This window comes from Plectropomus leopardus, chromosome 6, assembly GCF_008729295.1.
Source record: "Plectropomus leopardus isolate mb chromosome 6, YSFRI_Pleo_2.0, whole genome shotgun sequence".
Classification (NCBI taxonomy): Eukaryota; Metazoa; Chordata; class Actinopteri; order Perciformes; family Serranidae; genus Plectropomus; species Plectropomus leopardus.
The window spans coordinates 12,060,312-12,087,496 of record NC_056468.1 but is presented as its reverse complement, the minus strand read 5'-3'; the positions used below and the strand labels follow the sequence as shown (position 1 = coordinate 12,087,496).

Here is a 27,185-nt window from a genome sequence, read left to right as displayed (position 1 = left end):
ACAGTGTTCCCTATAATGATACATAAGATAGAGCTTAATTATACCAACTTAATTTTTATAAGAATAATCTGCAACCCTGATTTCCTCCTGATGGTATTTACTTAATATATTAAAAAATATATATTTGCATCCTTTGTACAAATTACAGTAATTAAATCTCTGGTGTCCAGTCACAGTTTCCGTTTCAGTTTCAGTTGGTGTCGTGTTGGTGTCCTGTGTGCAAACACAATATATTGTGAGGAGATACGAGTGTGTGTGTGTGTGTGTGTGTGTGTGTGTGTTTAGGCAGACATGTCGCGGTACACGTGTTGGTAAAGGTGCATGTGTCTTTCTTTCCCTACTTCCTGGGTCAGAGGTTACATCCCGGTTTCATCGTCCTCTTGTTCTTCTTTCCCTGCTGTCTGCTCTCCCTCACTGCTGTTCTCGCAGCTGTCCGAACACTTCCTCAAATCTGAACAACAGAAACATCAGTTAGCGACATGTCGCTCCAATAACGCAGTCATTACCACAAGAAAGAGAATACTGACAGGCCTGGGAGGAAGTCCACGCATCCGGCATGAATAATTTGGTTTGATTTGTTGGGAGAAATCTTGGAGAGGACACAAGAAGAGGAAGAGGAAACACAACGCACCTTTGAAATATCAAAACAACTGTGTCTGAATGTTTGTGTTTGTGTGTTTGTTTGCCGGGCTTGTTTGTTTTTGAGCACAGTTTCTTCCCGAGCAGTTATCCTCTAGATGCCAGTATCGTGCCTACCCAGAGACGTTAATTAATAGCTAATCAAAGCTAATGTCTCAGCAGCACATCGCCAGCACAAAGACATGATTAATATGTAATCAAAGGCCGTGGAGCACAACGCACAAAGCAGGGCCCACCCCCATGCCTCAAACACTACTGTTGTTATAGAAATAAACGAACACTCGCGGCTTAATTAGCTGGCTGTTGGTGTGTGTTGTCTTCATTTGAAGTTGTTGGGGATTTATCTCAGAGCCAATGTTGGCCTCCTGAGTGACGACACAGAGGTGACATACAAATACATGCATATACACACGTGCACGAGGAAAAAAAGCACCATGACAACAAAAAAAAGCTTTGTATACACTAAGGAGTGCAAATCAGATATTGGTTTAGGATTTAACAGTATTCTTCAGTATTTTAACACTCTCTCTCTGTCTCTCTCTCTCACTCTCTCACACACACACACACACACACACACACACACACACACACACACACACACACACACACACACACAAAAAGCAATGCTCAACATCTCTAACCTGTTAGGCCAAGTCTTTGGCAGCAGGCACCGCAAGTGTGTTTCTGCAGGAAACCACTAATGGCAGCATCTCCGAGGTTATCTGGACCGAAAAGCATCTCACTCCTGGTGCCAGAAAAAGGTGTTGTTTTATCAATATATATTTGTAAATATTGAGAAATTCAGAATGGAAATATTTCTGAAACCAGGGGGCTTATTTATTCACAAAGCTTCCTTGTACAAAGAATAGCTCTTACTAGTGATGGAATTCTAAGAAAAGTCAAAGAATGTTGACATTTTCTAAAAATGTTCCCTTACAGTTCAGACTCCTTGTAAAGATAAAGTTAGAACATTTTAGCTATTAAGAGAGCTCCTAAGGTGAAAAACTTAGTAGCGGGTAGGGGTACTTTTAAGAGGCAAGAGAGTTTCTTAAGCAGAAAAGGAAATGATGGAAAGACAAAGAGGGAGGAGAGAGATTCACTAAACAATAAATGACGGTGAGTTAATGAAACGTTACAGAGCAGATCTTGCTGGGATGTATGTCTGATCTAACTCTTCTCCTTACAGAGGTATAAGTTTCTGTCCCTAAATTTTTAGTTTCTGAGAGTTTTCCTACACAAGGGCTCCTTGTGAGAATTTCTCTAGGCTTAGTTAGGAGTGCTTTGAAAGTATTGTCCAGATGTCATTAATAACCTTGATATGTTGGTGGTTACTGTACCTTTGATCGTCTGCCATGATGACTGTAGGATCAGTCAGCTCCTCTCCAACTCCTGTCAAAAAATACATATAAATAAATAAAAGACAGACAGATGAGCAAACTCAACAGCTCACATGTGTGCACATTTGAGGAGTCTACCTTGTATATCGAGCACTAGAAGCTCTCTGCACGAGTACTCATATGTCCAGTGGGAAAACGCTAGCAGCATTTCTTCCAGTGAACAGCAGGGGGTGATCTCCTCTCCTGTGTTGTTGTTGTACTTCCTAAAGTCGCCAGACATGTTCCTCTCAATAGTCAGCCACTGGCCATTCGAATGCCAAAGGACCAGCGCTACATCTAGAAACCTGATGGGAAGAAAAGACCATTAGAACACGCACAGACACATAAACACGCATATACTGGAGAACACACACACACCTTGGTGAGTGGTGCATATCATCCGGTTTGATCTGGTTGAACACTTGCATCATCTTCTGAGCTGCTCTCTGCTGCTGGATCTCCTTCAAGGGTGTCAAACAGAGGTTGATTATAAAATTAAAAGGAGCATTGTTATTATTATAATTTTTCAGGCACAAACATTTTTTGAAAGTGTTCCAATACTGAACAAACCGATGCAGACAGCAGTGGTGAAACAGGCTGCAATATGCTTGTTTTTGCTACTGAAATGCTCAGATTTTTCTTTTATGTGTCTGACAACATTATGGCAAAGATCCCTACAGAGATACACTGTAAGATACTTTTGTTCAGACAGAAACAGCCTTGAAATCTATTTGCAAAACCCACCAGACTCCCTTTAAATACACAGTAATTTTGTCATAATTTAAACACATTCGAAGTTAAAAAATAAATTAATTAATAAAACTCACAAAAAACATCTTGGTTTGTCTTTCTACTGTTCCAACAATAACCGACTCTGGTTTGGTTGAAATAAACCCTTAATTTATCCAGTTAGACGTGAAAATATGCTGGTCCTGTACAGGATAAAATTACTTTATTTAAATGGAGTCTGGTGGAAGTGGCGACAGCAATTCCAAGGTTTTTTTCTGGTTAAAAAAAAGGATCTTACTCTTTGACAACATCATGGAAAGGATCCCCACAAAGATAATCCTTTTTGTTAGACACTTTGAATAATAATCTGAGCATGTAAGTGGCAAAAACAAGCACATTTAAAGGATGTAAACTGTGTGAATTAGATCTGGATGGTATCACAGTATACCGAGGTATTTAGAAATACCGAAGGTATGTTTTTTTAACGCCATCATAAACACAGGTGCTCCCCTTTCTATAAAAACTCATTGTACGTAGCGTACAGCATGCACCACGAGAGCTCAGTCTCTGGTCTCTACTAGTGGAACAGACAGCTGAGCTGAAAGACACCACCACACGTAGTGGTGAAGGGAGAAGTTATGCAACTGTAAACAGCCGGCAGGCAGCAGTGGCAGTGAGAGACCATATTGGTCTATACATAGCTAAAGGTTCCGACTGTGTCCTGATGTAACTAAAGAGGAGCAGTTTTGCTAAATGGTGAATCCATCAGCTCCTAAAGAGTCCTCAACACCTTTTCAGTGTTTTCCTGACTATGTTTACTTTACTTTTTAAGTACACTTACTCTTAGACAAAGCTGTAGTGCCGTGCTGCCATGGAAGTACTTCTGCCAGGCACGAACAACCTCTGGCTTGAAGGCTTTGACCACATATACCAGACCAGGTCTGAGCACGTCACGTTCTGCCCAGGTGCACAGCACCCTGCAGCCCCGCCGAAGACCCCCATCTAGAGAGCCCTCTTCACTGGAGATGGGCTGCAGCATGGCAGACAGGCCCCGTGACGACCAGGAGGAGACTGTGCTGGATTCAGGGTCAGCATCAGACGGTACTTCGTCCAGGGAGTAGATGCTAACCTCTTCACCTCCTGCACAGATGAGGAAAACATGGGAAGAACTTCAACAGATGGATTTTTCAAAGTAAAACCACAGTAATAAACAAGAAACAAACAAAAAGTTACCCAGAATGGAAACAGGAGTGAAGGGAATGGTGTGAGCCAGTCTCATCAGATTGTTTCTCTCCACAGCTAAAAACCAAGCATATTTGCTCATGGAATCCCAGAAAAACAGATGCACAATTATAGTAGAAAAAGTTTTTTGTGATCTAGGACACTAAAAGTGTTGAAAGCAACAATTATTCAAACATAATTTTCTGCATGCTTAATACCTGAATAGTGCGGATACAAATTGTCAGTGGACTGGAATGAGGAGCTCTTTGCTGCAGAAAGCAAAACAAATGGAAATTAAAATACAGAAACAGTAAATCTCACAATAATTAATAAATGAACCATACAAATATTTTTCATTGAAAATTTTCAGAAATACCTTCAGGGGCAATCCCACTCTGTAAACTGCAACAGAGACAAAAAGAGAAACGTGATGTAATGATTACATCTTTTAAGCGGTGTTAAATTTATGGATATTATGGCAGGTCAACAAACAGCAAAGCAGACTTACGAAGATCTGTGGCTCATGGATCTGGCCCAGCTGGTCCATACTGAGTGAGTGGGGCTCCACACATCCTGAAGGCAAAAGCAAAGCCAATCAGATTAATCTCACTGACATATTACACACTCTGTTTATGTTCTGTTTGTTCAGTATTCTAATGTTTCCACAATTACTACCCTAATTTCCAAAAATTTCCACAGATTTACCTGCAGGGGAAACACTTGCTTCTGCAACAAATCCGTTGGTTCAAAATCTGAAACAATATTGATATTTTCAATATTCAAATCTTTAACAATTTCACACTGAAAGTAACTTATACATCCCATTTTTATTACTTCACAGTTCTTGGTGTCTTTATTTGCATGCTGGGTTGATTACATGATGAATTTAGAGAGGCCTTTGTTTGAAAAACCAAAAGGCTCTTTAACACCCCCGTCATTCTCCTTTTTGCGCCACTTTGCATTCTGGTTCTATGGGATAACATATGCATACAGTATTACAAATTACGAATAAGTGCATGGTTTTAACAAGACTGTGGGTCCTTACTGAGCTGACTGAGGCTTGTTGATGCCGACCAACATTTATGTTCTCCTCTCAGTCTCTGGCACCTTCTCCAGCCAACGTCAGACAAATGGGACTGCATGGTCAGCTGGATTAAAGTAACGAAAAAAGTCACAGAAAATAAAATACAACAATAAGTAGGATTTTATGATCCATGCAATTTTCAAAGAATTACTGAGCAATCATGACGCAATTCCAATTGCCATAAATAAATCTCAGGACTGCTGTGAAAATCTTACAGTATCTGGACTGCTTTCTTGTATCTTCACTGTCTTCCTGTTCTGGTTTTTGCCTCTGCTGTCTGATACTTGAGTGAAGTCAGAGGACTTGGACCACTCTGCAGAAACAAAAACACACATGAGTGGTTAAAAAAATGTGGCTGCATTGATAACACAAAAGCAAATTCAGTAAATAATGCATACCTTTAGAAATGGCCAGTTCTACTGCTTTTGCTAAATGACTGATATTTCCTGCATGCTTAACATCAAGATTATGAGCTCATGCTTATCATATTGTTTTGAACCATCTACTTGAAATGACTCCTGTTTTCTAACACATGTACCTTTGCTCCTGCTGCATTGTAGCGACGCGTCATCCCTTAAACTCCTCCCATCAGACAAACTCTCTTCGTTCACTGGTTCATTAAGACATGGAAAAGATCCCCTCGTTGGACTAACAGGTGCCCCTGAAAAAGTCATATTCTCCACACTGGATGATAGAGACCTACAGCAGCCGTAGGGACGGTCTCTGGACAGTTGCGCCCACCTGGGAGATTTCACAGGTCTTCCCAATTGGCTGGAGGATCTGGACCGAGAACTTGGTCGGCTATCGTCCTGAGAAAAGGCAGGATTTGTTACACCCTCAGGGATGTCTTGAGGGTCAGACAGCAGAACGGCATTACTAGAAGTTCTGGACACTTCTGTATCAGCAAGCTCTTCATGTGTCCTTTCCTCCTCTTGTGCAATTTCTTCTTCCTCCTCTTCTTCTCCCTCTTCCTCCTCTTCCATGGAATTTTCCTCCTGACTGGGATACAGGTATGGGTCACATGTCCAGAGTTTATGATGTGGAGACTCCAAGCCTCTCTGTGAAAGAGGAGATGTGCAACGGGACGGTCCACAGGAATCACAGGATGTGAGATGAATGAGGTGCAAGAAGGAAGCATGAGACGCAGGTCTGGAGACCCCCAACAAATTCTCACTGGGATGGTCAACAGTAGCAGACTGTAGATCCTCAGAGAAAAAAAATATATATTTAAAAAAAAATATTTTAAGTGCATAAGTTTTAAGTAAATTATCTGGTTGTTTTTTGTTATAATGCTGAGAAAACAGTTTTATGTGCTTATTCATTTTCTTTCACTTCCTGCAACAGCTATTAACAATAAACAGTGAGTACCTCTTTCTCTCCTTCCTCTCCTTCCTCAGTGTGTCCTTGTCTTCCTCCCCTGCTCCCCCTGGCTCCAACATGGCACTCCTGTGATGCCAGTCTACTGGCCGCCAGAGCGTGGCCCTTGAGTAAAGAAGGCGGGGTACTTTTGCACGACTTGGCCAACGATCTCCTCATATTTAGTAGATCCCAGTCCGCTCCACTTCTGTGCATAAGGGTCCAGCTGTGAGGGAGGATATGCCGGGACGCAGTGATGGGTCTACACTGAGCCAGGCGTGCCTCCTTCTGGTGAAGGCTGTCAGAAGCAGAGAACAGAGTGAGGGTGTCCACGGCCAGCGCCGAAAGGTCCTGGAGTTGACCCAGCTGAGAGTCCAGCTCCGACAAGCTGTCCTGAATGAAGTTGACCTTCTCTGAAACCTCCCCCACCATCATGCACATCTCCTCGGCTCTAGTGAGACAAAACATTTAAAATAAAGACATTCACACTGTTTAAATTATCTTATCTTTATATTTTTCGAGAATTAGAAAAAACGCTGTGTATTTATCCAATGGAGTCCAATGGAGATAGGTTGAGTCATAAACTTTAATAAATACATTTAATATGTTGAGAAATGGTAAAACCCGCTGATAGACGTAGAGGGGGACCAAAAGAATTAATTCATGAAAAAAAATGAAAATAGTGCAATATGGAGATATGAGGTTTGCGCCCACAACAAAAAATCACACTTATTTTAACCTTTTTGCACTGGCTTTGGAATAGCCTCCCAAAAAGCTTGAGGTCTTGTCGACTCTTTAAAAAACAGCTAAAAACCCATCTGTTCAGACAGGCATTTAGGTAGCATGTGGTATTTTATGATTTAGCTTGTGTCTTATGTCTTGTCCCGTTGCGTATTTTAAATGGTGTCTTAACTTTGTTTTATTTATTTCATGTTACTTGATTTCTTTGACTGTAAAGCACCTCGTGTAACATGTTGATTTTCAATCTCATGCCAATATCACAATGTAAGCAACTCTTTAAAGCCACAAACAAAACAAATGATGACATTTTGAGTTCAAATGTAAAGAAGAATTTCGATCTTCAAACTCAGAGGAGTTAAACATGGAATACATACTTGCTAGGATACATGATAATATAAATCAAATTTATAGTTACTTATCAAAATATTCTGTCAAAAGACAATTGTAAGTTCAGATCACTTTTTATGATTAAACTCTGACATGAATGACTACTCACATGCATTTCACTTAACTATAATTTATCCGTGTCAGGAAAAAAATGCCCTTTCTGATCAGTCATGAGTTCACTAAAAATGAGCTCAGTCATCTCAGGACTGCTACATCAACCTTAAATACCTGATTATCGATTACCTTCATTATCAAAATACAGTGATAATGAGTGTAAAATGTGATAACAGGGGGCACCACTGTAGATATTATAGTGGGAAAAATGTATTGGTTTTGGCTTTGGGCACAGATGTTTGAGCTTGCATGTATTTTAGAGACAATAATCACTTCACTGCACTAAGCCAAAACCAATTTGTGCAGGGCAGCAGAGCACATACATCTTTAGTTTTTAGGACATTCTTCTCTGCTACATCATATAGAGATCCCAGTATTTCATGTTTCTATTTAGGCCAGCTGTTTATGTAAGCATTAACTCTGAAATGTCCTCAACACACATCATCATGCGCAAGGACACAAGTAAAACAAATGTAAAAGGCAAGTCAGAAGCTTGCGGTTGTGATTTTGAAGGACACACAGAGCTACAGAGTCTTCCTCTCAGATGGCACAAATTAAGACGCATCCCTTTAATGGTTTGAACAAATCAATCAGAGTATCAATCCAACCTGTCAGCTGTGGCTCTGATCCTGTTAGTTTGACTGCTGTGGAGATCTTCGCTCTTCTCATGGAAGTAGGCCTCTACACATTTCTCCTCAAACTCATGGAGCTTCTTAAGATCTTCACGGCCCAAGTAGAGCTCTGGTGAGGAGAAGTGACTTTACACATGGACACATGCTGTGAAATGACTCATAAGATGTGTTTAGAAAACTGCTGAGTTAGCTTTACACAGTGCAGTACTCACTAAGTCCAGGGCATCTCTCCTCCCTCTCAGCATCTCCACTTAATCTCCTGTAGATGGCTTTCAATCCTAAAGTCATGTGACTGAGGAGGATAAGGGGCGGCGGCAACCATGGCCTTTCCTGATAGGTCATTATGTAGCGATAACGGTTGTACTTCCACAGCCTATTGGATGTTGATGCCATGTCAAAGTAGATGTTGCTATTTTGAAGAAGATAACATTTTTTAAATAAATACAGTTTTTAATTTATTTGCAGTCCTGAAGTGTAAAAATGTATTTTTTAAATTTTCTTAATAAACATTCTTACTTGAAAAATGCAATGAGAATGTTGACCATGATGATGTACTGGAAGAACATATAGACGGCCTGGAGGAAGGCCGTAAGAAAGGAAGCAGGAGGACACGGAGCGCCATCGTCACATGCTGTTTACACACACACGCACACACACACAGAAAGACCTTACACGAGTAACAAACAATACCATCATAACAGACAGGAGTGCCACAGTGAGAGCTAAGCAGCGTACTGCTGCACATTGACACTAGACCTCTTTCATAAAATCTGTTATTTAACGTTGCTAAACATACTGCTGTTTTGATAAGTTATTTGGTTTGTCTTATTGTGTGACTTTGGTGTTTTAAAAGGTTAGGTCAGATTTCTGTTGTCTCAGATTCAAGTCTTAATCACACAAACAAACTAACCAATAGAGGCAGCACTGGACCAGTAGCTCCCATGTTCTGCAAGGCTAATTATTGTTTTTCTTTACAGCGCACACTTAGACTGATGATGATTTTTTTTAAGTTTAAGAAAAATATGTTTTACTGCTGCCCCCGTCCACAGCAGTACACTGCTTAGCTTCTGTGGTGACACTCCAGCATGCTTCTCCAAACTGGGTGCGTGCCAACATCCATCTACTGTAGGTAGTACATTGACCATGGATTAGTTATTCACACAACCCCACTTTAAAAAATTTGAACTATCCCTTTAACAGTGGCAATACAATGTAAAATGTCAGGGGTATTTTAAACATTTTGTTTTTCTTAACATATCAGTCTGAATTTTGATCAAGGGTATGATATGGTAAAGTCATGAGACTGGTTAAACATTGCGTATAATAATCATATTGATCTTTAGCCTTCAATTAATAAAACACATTGGAATACAAATGTGAGTCAAGCAAGCCCCACACATTAAACATCTCAAGGCAACACCAACGTCGTCAAGGTTAAACTCAACTTCTTTAAATCAATACTGGTACTGAATAAATATCTTTGTGTTTTGTATATACTCCACCACCTACGATTTATCTCCATTGCGTAGACCTCTCCGTAGATCATCCAGTATGGCTGGAAGACTATGTCTCGAGCTAAGCTCCAGGACGGCTCCTCATCTGGTGACAAGATGGCCTTCCTGGACACCCCGAAGCTCAGCAGCACTATTGCCATCATCACCACTATGAAGAACATGTTACTTGTCTGAACAAACACAGAGAGAGAGAGAAGAGATGGGTGACTAGACAACGACAACAGCAACAAAACAACCACAAGCCTCCACTTTCTTTCTTGTGTTCAGTCTCTACCCACCATCTTAGTGATCATGGTGAGGTAAGGGCCAGCGTGCTGATTGACAGCCAGCAGATCCATCACCCTGACGAACCAGAAGATGACGTCTAGACAGTAACTGATGCGTCCTGCTGTCCGGTAGGGATCGGGATGCCAACGCAGTATCAGTCCGGCCAGGAAGAGTAGGATGGCAATGAAATCTGATATGTTCCAATACTCTGAGAACCAAATCTTCAGCTTCTGGCTCAGTTTCCTCGGCTCAGACATCAGTACCTGATTAAGAGGTGCATATATTTGAATTTTGTTTTGAACCATTAAGCCATATTGCTCTTTTTTAAAAAAGATTCTTATGGATTGTATTCAGGAATAATTACTTCTATTGTATTTATTGTAAAGTGTAAATCCTTCTATTAAAAAATGTTAACAAATTCATACAAAAATGCACATAAATCAAAAAATACAGAGTAAAGAAGACAAGTAAGGAATAACACATCTCTCTAATTTTTTATATGAGGATTTATAAATAAAATTGACTCAACTCACCTCTCTGGTTTTCTCCACTGCAGTAGACAAGATGTACGCTATGACCAGCCACTCCTGAACACTGGGTTTATCCCCCATCTCCACCAGGACGACGTAGCAGAGTAACATTAAAAAGGCCAAGTAGGACATCTTAAGTGGAAACAGCAAAAAGAAAAAAACTAACTCAGAATTCAATTCAGAAAGTAACAAGGACAAATAATTACAGAGATTCTGAATCAAATGCAAGGAGGTACTCTCTGCCAATTAAAATCACTTTTAAAAGCACACTTTTTTTTAGAATTGCTTTTTTTCTGGTTTTCCTAATGTTTTATGGCATTTTAATAAATCTTATCCTGTTTTTATTACGTGCCTAGTGTTTGGCCCTTATTTTGCTACATTCTCTATGTTTTAAATGTGTGTTGTTTTTATTGCAAAGCACTTGTAACTGTGTTTTAAAAGGTGCTAATTATTTTATTTGTTTTTAGAAAGAGAAATATTTGATATTTGACATATTTCTGCAGTAAAACAAAATGCACACCACCTACTGTGTGAAACCAGAACTTGACAACAGGAGCTGTGTAGAAATCATAGAGTCGTGTGATCCAGGACAGACACTGCACGGTGATAGAGGATACAGTCTCTGACACGGGACCAAAACATTTATCATCGAACGACGGGCCTCGCTCTGCATCCTGACTGCCCTGTGAGAGCAGAGTACAGTAGAGGAGGAGAAGAGAATGAAATACAAATCAAAACAAGTGCAACACTAAGGCTAGATAAGTGCACTACTGGCACTTAACTGTGTGATCAGTTCCCTCGTGGACTGGTGCTGACTTCACAGACTCGAGTCCAAACATCATTCCCTCATGGGACTGAGGTACATGACACATTTCAGCTTTGCTTTTAAACTCCAGTAGCAAGATGGCAGGGGGCAGGAGGAGGCTCAAGATTATCTGAAAGAGAAACATAACAAGTGTGTCATGTAAGCTTGAAGATCTATCCAGAAATATCAGGAAACAATACCTTTAAACATAAGCTTAGTGAGGGGATATTTATTTAACATAACATTGAATCATATGACTCATCGTAATGTCAAAGGGACGCTGAGGGTGCCGGACCTACTGACATTACTGTTGATTGTGTTTATATTTTTTCAGTCATTTCTTCTTTTTATAGCAATACAAATACATCCTAACACAAGAAAATCTGTGTTATTGAGTTTACAATCAGAGACTACAAACTTATTGAATTTTCTCTCATTTATCCAATATCTCTGCAATGGTTACAACATTCACCTTCACAAAGGAGTTTTTTCTCATGTTAAGCGGCCCAGTCCAAAGATCTGTGAGGAGGGTCTGAGTGCAGGAGTGTGAGACGAATGTACTGTGACATGAGGAGACAGCCATCTGCAGACAGGTGAAGTGGCTCCATGCCTCCATCTCTGAAGTCAAGAGCTTCATGGCCATCTGCTCGTTCTGACGAAATGCACAGTCTAACACGTCCACTGCCAGCTGACCAAACTCACTAAGACACAAAGACAGGAGAGACATACAATCATCTGCATGTTTTCATAGAACCAGCAGCATTAAGTTGATAAAGATTAAATAATGAATGTGAATATGAAATACAAAAATCCACCTGTACTAAGAAAAAAATGTAAATACAGGAACTTATCGTATCTTGTAATACATAGACTACACAGGGCAGCGCCATCATTTTACAGGTCAAAATTACTAATGGGGTATTTAATTGTGTGACTACATACCTTTATTCGGTTGGAATTGTCCCCATTGCTTAACTACTGACAACACACACGGAAACATATTAACACTTACAGCGAATGTGTCTTGAATCGCTCTGCAACGTTATCATCCATATTGCTCTGCCGTGCCTCAAAGGCCATGGAGCGGTAAAGCTTACAGGCCACTGTAGCACGTGCCAGCGCTTCCTCGCCGTGCTGCCACAGGAAAAGTGCCATCTGCTGACGCTGATGAAGCACGGCCCACACGAACAGGTCATTGAAGTTGAAGGGAACCAGGAGGGGAGCATCACTAAGGCCAGGGCTCACTGTGATCTCTCCACTGCTCGCGGGTGATACATCTTGCTCCTAGATGGGAAAGTAAAGGTATGCACAAAAGAATTCAAGAAGCGGATGGAGATAAAGAGAGGAAGGAGTCATAAAGAGAAAAACAAAAAGTGCAAAAGGAGATGAAGGAGGGCAAGATAGAACAAGTCGGCAAGAAACAAAACAGTTTATAATATAAAAATAGAATCCTTATTGATGGCTATTTTTAAACGTGTTAGTGCTGCCTTCAAGATCTTAACAGTGGCTGAGCTATACATGACATAATGAGATATTCTCAAAAACACATGAGGTGTTGCTTTGAATAGCTTAAGGGGACTTTCTGTTGTCTCAGTAAGCAACCTAAAAAAAAGGCCACAAACCTTTGGTTTGTAGGGCTGAGCAGTTCGAAAGAAATGCAGGTCTTGGAGACTCCTGCCCCTTGAGGAGTTTGGTGTTAATCCCCGTCTCTGTTTAGATAAGGAGGTGGAACTGTCCCGTCTACCCTGCTATACACACACCAAAACAACAATGGGGAGAGTGCAAACAGTGTAAAAAAGGTCAAGGGTAGTTACAATTAATAAACGCAAGAAAAGAACAAAGCCAAAACCTTTTTTTCTAGTTTTTTTCCCCCCTAATTTATTAAATTCATTGCTCACTTTGTCCCGCAGGCGGCTGTAGGCGGCTCTGAAGTGTTTACGTGTGTAAGTGCTGCGGTACGCTCCTCCTATGAGGTACTCTATTACCAGGCCCATGTCAATGAGAGACAGACGGTGACCCATGGGGAGAGAAGTCTACTCAAACACACACACAGACATAGATACAGTAAATACACACATTCAATATACATTTAGATATGGCTGTTACAAAAATTAAGAAAAATACACCTATGGTACACATAAATGCAGCTCAACTCAATATCCAGTGTAAAAGCTAATAATGTCTGAGAAAAATGTGCAATATGTAGTGTTATTTAAAATGAATATGGTTATAGGTATTCTCACTATTCACCTGTTTTGCATCCTCAACGAGGTGGCGCAGGAAACGGTCTGTCTGGCCCTGTGGCTGTGGAGAGAAACTTGTATTATTATTCACAGAGAACAGAGAAGTAAACAGAAAACCCAAACTACCAAATAAGAGCAAAAAAGATCTGCTGGTTACTTTTTAACACAACTGCACATTGCATAAACAGCAGCAGCCCGGGGATCCTTAGCTTGTTTCTTAGGGGGACTTATTATCCCAGAGTTATGAATAAATAAACAGGCTTTAATACACAAAAGATAAAGGCAGTGTGGAGAAAGCCAAGTGTGAGTGCATTGATGACAAAGAGTCTTGTGATCTCAAAAGGCATCCTAAAACAACAACTGGGAAAATGCAGGGAATGCAATTGACCAGGATTATTGGTGCAAAACACTTACAGTGCATTATTGTGATTTCAATCAAAGCCACAGTTTTGGAATTTGTGCTTCAAGAGTCACAAACAAAGGAACTGAATTTCTCCTGTTTGTACAACAAAGTGTGAGCCAAGGGGAAACTAGAGTAAAGAGTACAGCAAGACAAACAAAAGTACTGTGGGGTGAAAGTACTTTCTTTAAAAATATGTTTTAACAATAAGATTTGTTCAGTGTATTTGTATTTCTATACATGACCAATGACATAAGTTGTATAAAAGAAATTGTGAGGGAGATGGAAAGTTGCAAACATTAGAAAAATATAATTAAATATATTATAATAACCGTGTTATAGAGCTCCTCGAGGCGATCCACAGTGAGGAAGCGTCTCATAGTCATGCCGTTGTCAATCAGAAGTTTGACAAAACTGACCCGATCCATCACCAGAGCATCCAGCATGGCCTGCTCCAAGGAACCCACCTACATACAGCAATTACAACTATGAAGGTTTTTAGAATGACATTATGTGATATAATAGCATATTATTACACCACAGCTTGCAGCTGTGATACACTGATAGCCTGTTTACATCCGGTATTAACATACATCTTTGGTGGGGCGCCCTGTAGTTCACCTGGTAGAGGGGGCGCCCCTTGGACAAAGGCTATGTCCTTGCCACAGCAGCCGCAAGTTCGATTCCAAAAAAAAAAACCAACATATTGGGTGATCCAATCACAAGTGGACAACACTGGATACAAGTGTAAACAATAACGAAGACACACTGTGATCCGATCACTCAGACCACTTGCTCATGTGGTCTGGGATGCATTCGACTGAATATCTATTTCAGTTTAAACACCGACATCTCCTGATGCATTCCCGACAAGGACTACGTCATCGCTGCAGGACTTGGTGGTTGTTTTGTTATAAAGAGCTAACTCTCTATAACAAGATGAGCAAAGTTTTGCATTACCATTCATTGTTCCGCCCTATGGAAGGAGACAGGTTGATATCTACTGATAGTAATATCTACAGCTGTACAAACACAACTTCTACTGTGACTAGCGAGCATGCTCACAAGCAGCTGGCAAAAGTGTGAATGTAATAACTTCAGCGCAGGGATCATCAACTGGTGGCCCACGGGCTATATCCAGCCCACAGAAGGGGTCCATCCAGCTGGCAGAATTATTATAAATTCATAAAATCTGTGGAGGTAAAAAGAAAAAAATTTAAAAGAATCTTATTTTGTCTTCTTATATTCAAGCAACCGCCAAAACAATTGAGGTAAAAATTTTATTTGAAAGGATATACCAACCTCAAATATGTGCATTTGTCTCACAGGTACCTAAGAGGTTATAAATCCATTTGTCAGCCTATTAAAAGCTGTACTGATGCGGTGGGTTTTGTAAGCTTACCGGAAAAATATCAAAACATCAAATGTCAAAAACTGAGAAAAGCAGAATCCCGAGTAAGTTATTAATAACTCACAGAAACAGTGCATGCACTTGTTCACCTTCCATCTTCTCTTCCCCCTCTTTCTGTAGCTTTTCACCTCTCTCTATCTCTGAGACGCACACAAGCTGCAGCGCTCTGTCTGTGTCTCAGTCCTAAAAGTTGTGCCACTATAATGAACAAAGTTCACGGCTTGCAGGTCAGGTCATGTTCGGGTGGTTGATTAACCCATATTTTGCTGGTTGGGTGGTGCAGATTGGATTAGGGGAGGCTCCAGTGAATTCCTCTTTAATAAATGGGATGCTGCTTGTTCCACATCTTCATGCAAGAATAGGGCCAAACTCATAGCTCTTATTATGATATCATTTAACAATGATGATTAGTTCTCTCTCTTTCTCTCTCTCTCCATATATATATATGTATATATGTTTTCGTGTGTCTCGGCTGTCCACTTGTCTTCAGATCACTAGAACGTATGTTGATACCAGGTTTAAACAGGCTCTCTAAGTCAGTCTCACCTGCCAGTGCTGTCCGTACACCATGACTTTCTGTGCAATGTCAGCCCTGTCCCAGGCTAGTGCTGTACTCAGCTGATCTGCAGGACTGGCCTTGGTGCCTGTTCGTTATACAGAACAAAAAAACATACAACAAAACTTGTGGTACACCCTTCTCACAGCTGACACATTTACATAGCAAGAAAAGCCCAGGTCTAACATCATATTGAACTGTTCCATTCACATGCACCAGTGAGTCGGCCTGCGCAATAACAAACCTGCAACTACAAATGATGCGGCACTTGTTAATGTTATCAATTACACCTGTGGTTTTCCTGCTTTGACTTGTCAAAATGTCTGCAGCGAAAAATGTCTTTTGTCACAACAAAGAGGAGAAATATACGCACCCTTGAGACTAGCTGTCAAGATGGCTGCATCAGGTGCCGTTTGGTCCTCTGACTCTGAGTCAAAGATGGTTATCTGTTGTTCAAAGACACATAGAAGTAGAGTGAGTACTCAATGTGTTAAATCACAACATACACATTCCCATATGATGTTTGACTTACAGACTCTCTGTGATCCATACACTGCAGGAGCAGAGTGTAGAGCTGAGAGGCTTCTGCTATCTCTATGCTGAACACATTTCCAATCCTGGCAAGGAAGTCCTCTTTGATGTCAGCATCCAACTGTCTAGAAAAATGCAGAAAACGTGAAAGTTATTATTTGTGACATGTCTGATCATTAAACACTTGCTGCATATAATATAACATCATCTTTAAATTTAACATTTATTTTACACAGTTAGGTGGAGCCTTCAGACCTACTACTGTAGATTCAGTGAGGTGAGTATACATACCTGTCAACAGCAGTCTGCTTGTGTAAGAATGCAAGCAGGTCAGCAGCTCTGCCCGAGCCCTCGAACACAAACACGGGCACAGGGGGAACATTGCTAACATAGTCCAACACTGTGGACACAATGGCAGGGCCTCCCTCCACCACCACACACACCACAGGCACTCCTTGGTTCAGTCCTACAAAGAAGAGAGAAGAGGGTGATATTTCCTTGCCTTTTGCTTGAGTTGACTTTTTTCTGCTTTCCTAGGTTTTGTTAGAAGCTTCCGATGTTTTCTCTTTCTATTTATTAACAAACCTTTGCATGCATATACCTTCATATGTATGTTTTTTGTATATGTAACATTCTCTTTATGGCTGCAGCATGTGTGGAAAGCACAAGTAAAATTTCTTACTCTTTGGGACAATAACAATCTTGAATTATGAATCTGTGCTTTTTTCATTTGTGTATATATGGCAGGCATACACACACACACACACTGACTCACGAGGGTGTATCTTCTGTAGTTGGATGTGTTTCTCCAGTTTCCTCCTGAGGCCTTGCTGGCAGCCATGTTTTCCCATTGTTCCATCATCCACTAACAGAAAATGGGAGTGGAAACCGTTGAGACAGGCCCTCTTGCTCAAAGGGTTCCCCAGTGGCTGGTAGGGCCTGAACACCTGAGCCATGTAGAGTCACAACAAAAGCCAACCGAAAGTCAGTCATGATAAAACAATGCACTGGAATGTGTTAGAAATATTTACATTCAAAAACTCACATCTCTGCCTATAAGGTCCATGTTGTTGTCAATGACTCCCCAAGGCGTGATGCCGACTGTGTTTCTCTTCCTAAGGTTGGGGCTCCCAAATGTTTTCACTGCCTCACCAACATACTTTGACACACCTAGAGAGAATGCAAAGAGCAGCTGAAAGCACAGCAAATATACAATTCAACAGTATAAATAAAGATTTCAGCTCACTTAAGAAAGGCATAAAACACACCATTATGCTGCAAAACAATCAAATTCCTCTTTGTGCAACTGCAAACACATCAGTCAATCATCAATCAATCATTTGTTTGCATAAGGAATTATAAAAGGTACACGTCCAGTGAAATATGATCCCATAAACTCCTTTAATTTGTGCTCTGCATGTTAGTTTTTATTGCGTCCTCTTAAATGGTTTTTGGTTGAGGAATGATTTAATTGTCCACAGATCACGACCCCAACCAGACAGCCCCATGGTCGCTCCTCCCTAACACGGGCAGCGCTGCTCTGCAGCTGCCTCTGAACGGTGGGAACTGGACAGCACCTCTAATTCCTCACACACGGTGCTGAATAAAAGGATATTACAGGTTCTGATGTCCTGATGTGGCCTATTCTGCTGTGGCCAAGGAGGTCGTCCTGGTTTATTTTCCTGTGCAATGGCTACCACGATGCCAGTTCAGCTGGTGCCAATCGATTCCTCCATGTTTACTGATGTTTACATTTGAAAACCTCAACCTGGCTAGCTAGACATAACATGAAACCCATTAAATTCCTTGGCTTCCTTGGTACTTATTAAGAAAGCTCATGAAATTCAGCATGCCGACCAATATCCTCAGCAGTTTTTATAGATGTACAGTCGAGAGTGTCCTCATCAGTTCCATCACAGTCGAGGATGGAAACTGCGCTGCTCAGGACAGGAAGACCCTCAATTGTGTGATAAAAACTGAACAACTCATCTCAGGAGCGGCCTTCCCATCCACTCAGGACATTTCTAACACCAGGGTCATCAGGAGGGTCCACAACATTATCAAGGACAGTACACACCCCAAACACAGTCTCTTCACACTTCTGCCGTCAGGCAGACACCACAGGAGTGTGAAATCCAGGACAACGAGACAAACAGCTTCTACCCACAGGCCATCAAACTGCTGAAGCTTCAAACACCGTCCCCCTCTCATCCCATCACTCTCACTGACTGTCACAACTTAAACTGTGGAGAGGCTTTTAGCTGGCAGCAATTTTACATTAATTCGTAGTGCATTGATTTTGTTTGCAGCATCTGCATTAGGCATAATGCCCTTACTTTTAAATATTTGTTGTGTATTTGAGGCATAGGGCACCTTACTTTTTATTTTATTTTTTTAATAAATTTAATTTCTATTCATTTTAATTTCTTTAATTTCTATTCGGATTTTTATCATTGATTTTTGCATAAAGGGATAATTTTAATTGTATGGTGTAAACTGCTGTGTTTGCCTATGAAAATAAACTTGTTGAATCTTAAATCTTGAACATGCCTCTACCCTCCAAACAAAATCAAAACCCAGGGAAACTGGGAACGAATTCACTGAAATCCTTACAAATGAATAGTCCGTTTTCAGTTCATACAGCCAAAGAAAATGCTTAAAAAGTACTTTTACAACAGCATGGCAAACAGAAATTTACAGGCAATTGAAAATTGATCCTTCTGGTGAATGAAAATCATACAGGCCTGATGGTACAAGGGTGTTTTCTAATCGTTTCACACCAGAACCAACACTGATTGAACTGCCATGCTGGTAATGTGAGTCATATCAGACAGTTGCTCAAGGTCCAGTGTTGCTCAAGAGCAATAAGGAATATTAACCCCCGCAGACAGACAACAGTTTATAACACCTACCTGTATTAATGCCATCAGTGAGTATCCATGCCCCTGTGCTGACAGCAGCAGTGATCAGCCCTTTGCTGAAGGCCTGCTTGACTTTAACGGGCAGGGTGAAGTTTTCTGAGCCCCCCTGTACTGTCAGTAACAGCTTAGGTCTGTCCATCTGCCACTCCCTCAGCATCAATTGGAGCAGCACCTCTGGCTTGGAGTCCACAGCTAGACGAACATACTGGACAGGAAACACAAGGAACTTTTAGGAGCTGAAAGGCTCTTTGTGCTTTTCTTGTGTACTGCTAATGTGACTGTTTTCTGAAGTAGATACTATCTTAGATCATAGCATGCCCAGGCTTGTTTATACAACAATCAGAAGCCAGATCCCTCACTTATGCACTCTGGGACAAGCATTTCAAGCATTTCCCTTCATTTTTGGAGTAATCTCTTGTAGAAAATGGGAGTCGAGTTATCAAAATTTTGTAAGATAATTGAGCGAACATTTGTTCCTTAACCTTGAAGCACATATACTGTAGATTTATTTGACTCACAGACCTTGGCCCGGCAGACACGTGTGGCTGTGTCCTGAAAGTCTACTATCCCATAGGCATTGGTGGGACTGGCTTTGGTGTGGAGCTCTATAGACCAGTCCTCCTCCAGGTCCTGTCCAGGACCAGGATAGAGGGATATGGGGGGAACGGACTCTTGCCAAGAGTGCTCCCCGATCAGGCGGCCACAACAGCATCTGTTGAGTGAAAGATTTTGTAACTGATCATTGCAGGAGGAGGGAAGTGGCAGAAATGCAGACATTTCTAGCATTCACTTACATTTTATTACACTCTTTGGGCAAAAAATAAGCAGGTAGTTATTTGTAAAGTAGCCTAAAATCAAGGTTGGGTTGTTGGGTGTAATTCACAGGTAACTAACAGGCCTCCATTTGACCTATTTAAGTCAGGCTGCTACTATTACTCCCACTTTCCATCTCCCTCCCTTCCTCTTCACCTCCTGGTGTCCTTGGGTCTACATCTCTTTGTTTGGTCCTGTTTATCATTTTACAGCCTACACAAATCCCACACATCCCTCATTCGTTCACCAATCACTTATAATACGCACTCACATTAAAACTAGCAAGACATGAGAGAAAAAAAGAGCAAGAGGGGGAAATGATGAAATAAAGTGTCAAGGAAAGTGACGCATAAACCCACAGTCTCAAATACATATGTTTCCTTGGAATAGTGGGCGTAGGAGGGGAGTGTCCATGTAGTGAGTTTGTTGATGATATAAAGACACACATAAACACACAATTTATAACTCTACCTGATCAAGTTTTGGCATACTTGACATACAGGAATACATCTGTAAGAAACAGGAAATAACACATCATCAAATAATCCACATGGTCTCTATTCCTGGAAGTAAGGGCTGAATGCCAAATAGTTTTGCTCTCAGAAAAATGTTGTTTCTACCCACTGCTGATGATATCATACTATGCACAAACTAAACAACCTTCCTGTATGTCTTCTGAGAATCACAAAAACTCCCACACTTTAACACATTATTTGGATGCTCATTAGATTCCAGATCCAGGTTTACCTATGTAGGTCCCGAGATGAGGGGATAAACTTCACACACTCTCTCTTGGAAAGGGTTTCCTCAATCCAAGACCTTCGTGACTGGAATGAGAAGAGAAAATATTTACTTCCATCAGATCCTGAAGCAGATAAGCAGTCTCTTCTCAACTGCACTGACAAACTTATCCTGCAGCAAGAAAACACAATATTCCTGAAAAAATGTAATCAGTGACCTTCTCAGTGAAGCTCATTGCAGTGCCGGCAGCAGCCTACATGGGAACTAACTGAAGGTCCCTCCCCATCATAGAAACCTGAACTGCACTCTTAAAAACACTGACAGGATGTGAGCTATAACAGTCAGCCTCTCATTCAATTTCATTGCAGTCTTTTCTTCATGCTTCGCCTGGTCTTTCAAAGTTTCTCCTGCTCCTGTGGTCCATTTCCCAGACAAATTTAACAATGGCCTAACTGAGTAGAGAATTGTTGGTAGGAAACATACACACATCCCCTTCCTGAGATAAGTACACGTCTTGAAGATGTTGTGCTGCCTCTCTGGGTCGGACTGTGTAAACACTAAACAAGGCTCTGAAGCACACTGTGTTTTAACAAATGCATTTCTTTATGAACAATAAACTCCGCTAATTTGCCATGTGCTGCTGCCACATCACTAACAATGAAACATTAAGTACTACTTTAAAGATTATGTACTCTATATGGGAGGTGATATTCATGTATTGTCAGTTAGTTATGCAGATGAAAGGCAATCTAATGTACCTTTTTAAAATATGCTGTTTCTTCTTTAAGTATATTTCAATATTTTTTAGATAACTGTTAATTCACTTATTACCTAAGATAAATATATTTATAATTAAAGTAAAATGTGTTCAAACAAATTTTAAGTATAATTGATTTAAATCTGTTATGTGTTTCAACTACTTAAATTATAGTTTTAAAAAAGTTGGATTATAGTATTTTTTTAAAAAGTGCAGAATTAGTAATAAAAAGTGTACTTACGTATATTCCAATGCATATTTATGGTGTCTCAGAACAGTACAGTCAAGTACTCTTTGATATATTTCAATGTCTTTAGTAGCACTATAACATAGCATATATTAAGTATATCAAGTGCATTATTGGTACACTCGAAAACAGCACTTTTGTTGTATAAATAATGTGCTCGTGAAGTACATTAAGTGTACTTGCGAATACTTTCGTGCACTTTTTTATATGGGCAGATATCCCATAAATTTAGACAAAAGTATTGCATTGAATATGGCATCATATAGCTGCACTTTTATCACGATTCTTAATGGAAACATAGTGTATCTTTTCTTGAGGTGCTTGTCTGTATCCCTGTATTTGATGACTGACCTTATTTAGATGCCATGCAATATTTTTTCTGAGTTTATTATCATGTAGTAACAATCGCTATCAAACGAGATGAACATCTAAAACACGACGTATTTCCTCTGAAATGCTGTGGAGCTCACGCCTAACTCTCACAAAATGTAAACACTGACTCAAAGTCTCGTAATCACAGCGTCACTTAGCAAACGTTCACGCTACTAACATTATGTTTGCTACGTAACTTCAATAACTTAACGTTTCCTAACATAGCAAAAACTGAGGTCACCATAAATTCCGTAAGCTTTATAAATAATACATTATTTAAGTTGTTTAAGTTATGCTGGGGGCGAAATTGAAATGCAAAGCAGAATAAACTGGCTTCACTAACATGCCTTTTAGCTAACGTTTGTTTACAAGTTTACTTTAGCTAACATACATATCACATTGAAACTTTGCTAACATTAGCTGTATGCTAACGACAGCTAATAAGTATTGAAACAGCGAAAAGTTTTATGACCGTCATATTTACCTAAACTATTCAAACGCTGCAAACAGGTTAGCCTCTTCAGTAACGTTAGACAAAACTAGTAGTTACAACACAGCTTACCATGGCTGTAGAGTCCGGGTAAAAACGTCTATCATGTCTGAGGTTTCATGTATCTTGAGTGAAATCTCACAACTTAATTCATCATTCCCCTGACAAGGACCGACTGCTCTTTTATCAGCCGCGGGTCCAAAGGGCAGGAGGAGCTTTTCTGAGCAGCCCTGAGGAGCTCAGCACCTCCTCCTTCAAACACAGTCAGGACCGACACATGGTGGGAGCACTTCTGTGTCCCTACCCTCCTGATCCAGCTCTACAGACCTGGAGATGTGGTAATTAATGAAAGCAGACAAGAATGACAAAAACAAAAAATGATATTCAAATGTCTCCTCAGTTACACACTAAATGTCATTAGGGTCATTGCACCAGTGAATAAATGTAGTAAACTGGCACTCACCTGAGAACAGCAGGGCGTGGATGCCATACAGAGACCTCATCAAAGGCTGGATCACATCTAAACATACCATGGATGTATTACAGTAAAGGAAAACATACATGCTCTATTCTATCTACTCTGATCACAGGGTTCACTTCCTCCAGTTATATCTCCTTGGCTGTTGTTGATAACTATAAAATGTTGCTCTTTATTGTTCAAGTTTTTAAATCACGTCTGAAAACTTATTTTTATAGTAAGGCTTTTCCTAATTGTTAATGGACTTTAATAATCTTACTGTTCTCCTTCATTTATTATTATTAGTGTTTCCTCTTATTGAATTGTTGCATACATGCATATATGTCTTTGTGTGTACATGTGAATGTGTGTACGTTTATGCACATTTCATAATCCGTTTTTGTGTTTCTCTTTTGGATAGCACTTAATGTTTTTGCTTGAAAAGTGCTCTACAAATAAAGTTTATTATTATTGTTATATTATTTATTAGGGGTCGACAGATTATCGCCTGGCCGATTATCAGGGCTGATATTTGGCACTGCCGATTATCTGTATTGGTATTTTATTTTGATGATCGCCAATAAAATTGATTATTAGAAATAGCGAAGAACATGTCAGCATGGGAGGAACTGTTCCTTTGTAAAACCTCAGGGAGCTATTTTTATTTATTTTTTATTTAAATTTTCACTTGACTATAAAAAACTAAGTTGCTGGGATTCTGCTGTATATGATGTTGAAAGTTTCTGTTTTGATTAAACATTTGCTATAGGCATTTAAACAAAATTTTGTGTTAGAGTTTGTTATACTCCAAATTCTAAATATTTCCAGCAAGATTGATTTTTTTTATTGTAAATGCATATCTGTTCCACATTACCGTTACTGATCTCACTACTAATAATTGGTGTCAGCCCTGAAAAACCAATATCGGTCAGCCCCTACATATAACCCTCTGGTTCGCCTATTTTTTCTGTTGATCAAATGGCACTGCTCCTGACAAATGCACTCATTAAAACATGTAACTGAATCATAATTAATTAAACTAAAATTACACCAAAGTATAGAAAATTTTGCTCTCAGCAATGAAAACATGTGGCCAAGACAATCAGCTCTGTCTGGTAATGATGAGGTGCATCAGTAACATGGAATAAATGTGCAAATACTGCATAGAAGTTGTTTGTTTTTTTAAAAATGTATATTTTCAAAACCTACAACTCAGTCGTATAATCTATAAACAACAACTTTGGAATGAATTACATAAAACAGCAGGGTCAAAAAGATTGAGATATTACAGAGTGACTGCAATATGAACCGTAATGTGCAGACCCAGCTTTTCATACCCAATTTCTTTAACGTTATATATTTATAAAATACTAACTTTGTAACAAGGTAGGGATTCTGCACTAAGCAAAAAAAAAAACATTAGTCACGATTGCACACAGGACTGTCTGACATACTTTTAACACAAAGCTGTGAAAACTTCCATTAAAAAACTTAAATGTAAAACTATCTACAATTTGGGGATGGATGGGAAACTCTTTGCAGAAGTTTTAACAAATTTTCACTGCAGTTTTGGTCACCACTGTGAGAAAAGTATTGTTACAGTGCAATCTCATGTTACTTCCCCAAGGTCACTGAGATCTTACATCTGCATGGGGGCTCAGAGCTTAAATATCACCGACAGGGCTACTTTAGCAGTCTGCGACACCCAGTTTTTGTATTTCACTTGGATGCATTTTAAGCAACCTTAATGTGCTTTTGATGTCAATCCGCTGAAAAGCATCACATTTTCATCATGTTTGACTGCATGTTTGCAGGCTCGCATGCACCTGTCGTCTTCAGGTTTCCATGGCATCAGAAAAGGAGTCCTTAACTTTTGACTTGTCTTTTGTTTGGGAATGGTCAGTGGCGTCCTCTAGCAGTGAAAGGTTAACTTCAGGTAAGGGGACCCTCCAGTACTGGAAGGAGTTGTAAGTGCAATCTTCAGTGTCTGTGTCTTCAGCCTGAGAAAGAGAGGTGGAAAGCAGCTAACAGTAACACGTTGGAACAAAGTCAGAGCCGTATTTCACCCACTGAGAGAGAAGCTGACAGGTAGGTACACAGACATCATCCAGCACCAGTATTTCTTTTTTTATTTATTTACAGACATTTACAGACTAATATGAATAACAAATGAATCTTTTGTGAGATCATTATCAGTATGATATAAACATTTTAGAAACAGCGGTGTACACTTAATTTCTCAATGGGTACATGTGATAATCCTCTAAACATTTAAACTAAATAACTATAAATTCATACATATCTTATGGCTTAATTTTATAACTCATTAAGCAAACCCCCCTGTGTGTGTTCATACTGGTGTCTATTTAGAATCATTTTTGTCTGTATAGTTTGTGTCCTCGTTTAAACATGTATATTTTTGGACCGAAAACTTAATGTACTGTTTTCCAAACTTTTAATAAAAAGTGTTTAAAAATGTTGACAGGTAGCTGGGAAACGCCGAACTGTAGGTAGATCACAAGACCTGCTCCAGCCTCCCTGTAATCCCTGATCCAGGTCTACTCTCCTTCTCGCCCACTACGCTCTGCATGCGAAAGACGCCTGGTGCTTCCAGCCCAGCACGGCTCTAAATCTCTGGCCAGACTCTTCTCTTCTCTTCTGTTGTTCCCAAATGGTGGAACAAACTTCCAAACTCTGTGCGATCTGCTGAGTCCCTTTCTACTTTTAAGAGACAATTGAAAACTCAATTGTTCCGAGAACACCTAGGCACTTAACCTGACTCTTCTCCGCTTTGCCCTTTGGGGTAGAATTAAGTCAGATGGTCCAAAACCCAGCACCTAATGATTATCTAGCACTGACAAATTGTGTGATGTTGTATGTTTGAGAGGATTTGAGATTGCTGAATCTCAGATGCTCAGATCGCTACTGGTTATTACTTTGGTTAAAAAAAAAAAAAAAAAAAAAAAAAACAAAGGGGGGGGGGGGCTGTGCGGCACTTCTTCTGCCACTAGACGGCAATACCTGTGACCAATCACACCTAAAGCACTTTTTGCACTTACTAAGTCTAAATTCTTGCTTGTGTTGTACGTCGCTTTGGATAAAAGCGTCTGCTAAATGAAATTGTAGAATTGTAGGTAAAGGGCGACATCTGGTGGACAAGTCCTGCCATTAAACCGATTCACTTTGACCAGCCCCACTACAGCATCTGCACACACACTGTTAAACTTGTGCTATGGTGCGAACAACTTACTTTATCATCGGTAGCTTTGGGAATGACAGTCTCTGAACCCGTGCAGTCATCTCGAGGCCGTTTCTTGGAGCTCGTGAGCGTGCACTTCGAGCTGCGACAGTCCTGGAAACTTCCAGAAGTGTTCACCGCCAAAACATTAGCTGCAGGCTTCCTCGTGTCGCAGTGTCTGGGTTTGCGATAAAGAGCCGCTTCGTCCTGTTTCTCTGGCTCTTCGAAGTAGTACGGCCTCTTTCGGCAGCGGCTGCCCAGCAAAGCCAGCAGGGACGGCGGGTTCACACCCCCGGCGGGAGCCATGCTGTCCAGCTGCATGTCAACACTGCTCAGTAAGCGGTAACATCTTTTGGAGGGAGAGTCGTGCAGCAGAGTGTCCTCGGCACGTCTCTTCGCCATTACTGTCGGCTCTGTCAACCCAATATATAGCAGTAAAACAAAGGTACGCGGAGTTTTGCTTCACTCACTTGCTCCTTATCACAGATTGTGTTGGGCATGAAGTGCTCGGCTTCAGTTTGCACCGGAAGTACAATCACTTGTAACTTTACGTGGCAGACGGGATAACCAATCAGAGGAAAGATACGCTGTCTGTCCCCGCCCAGAGCCTCCT

The 27,185-nt window shown here is 40.4% G+C and overlaps 2 protein-coding genes across 2 annotated transcripts; both read right to left on the bottom strand.

Moving 5' to 3' along the window:
* Nucleotides 1–369: 369 nt before the first annotated feature.
* On the bottom strand, nt 370–23,037 carry trpm6 (transient receptor potential cation channel, subfamily M, member 6). Its single transcript, XM_042488975.1, is given in 42 exon segments — nt 370–451; nt 528–580; nt 582–589; nt 1,281–1,384; nt 1,977–2,028; nt 2,115–2,320; nt 2,394–2,476; nt 3,586–3,884; nt 3,978–4,043; nt 4,184–4,234; nt 4,342–4,367; nt 4,474–4,538; nt 4,671–4,717; nt 5,011–5,113; nt 5,265–5,362; nt 5,588–6,254; nt 6,418–6,856; nt 8,256–8,388; nt 8,492–8,688; nt 8,796–8,910; nt 9,789–9,963; nt 10,072–10,323; nt 10,594–10,722; nt 11,118–11,273; nt 11,373–11,525; nt 11,868–12,096; nt 12,408–12,679; nt 13,018–13,143; nt 13,294–13,428; nt 13,646–13,699; nt 14,371–14,505; nt 15,996–16,093; nt 16,379–16,451; nt 16,538–16,661; nt 16,828–17,002; nt 17,312–17,483; nt 17,582–17,706; nt 19,449–19,662; nt 19,980–20,169; nt 20,742–20,780; nt 21,018–21,097; nt 22,950–23,037. Coding segments are annotated over 42 exon segments (6,003 nt in total). The 5' UTR covers nt 22,953–23,037.
* A 1,488-nt stretch (nt 23,038–24,525) lies between these two features.
* wu:fa19b12 (uncharacterized protein LOC560551 homolog) lies at nt 24,526–27,098 on the bottom strand. Its single transcript, XM_042488852.1, has 2 exons — nt 26,585–27,098; nt 24,526–25,334 (listed from the first exon to the last, which is right to left on the bottom strand). Exons 1-2 carry the CDS (start codon nt 26,972–26,974, stop codon nt 25,170–25,172), a joined length of 555 nt encoding a protein of 184 aa, XP_042344786.1. The 5' UTR covers nt 26,975–27,098; the 3' UTR covers nt 24,526–25,169.
* Between the last annotated feature and the right edge of the window lie 87 nt (nt 27,099–27,185).

Bases quoted from the DNA above. Each gene is read 5' to 3' on its own strand.
- wu:fa19b12 (XM_042488852.1), bottom strand. From the start codon at position 26,974: ATGGCGAAGAGACGTGCCGAGGACACTCTGCTGCACGACTCTCCCTCC. The intron at 25,335-26,584 runs GTAAGTTGTTCG...TCTCTTTCTCAG, and splicing joins CCAAAGCTACCGATGATAAA to GCTGAAGACACAGACACTGA.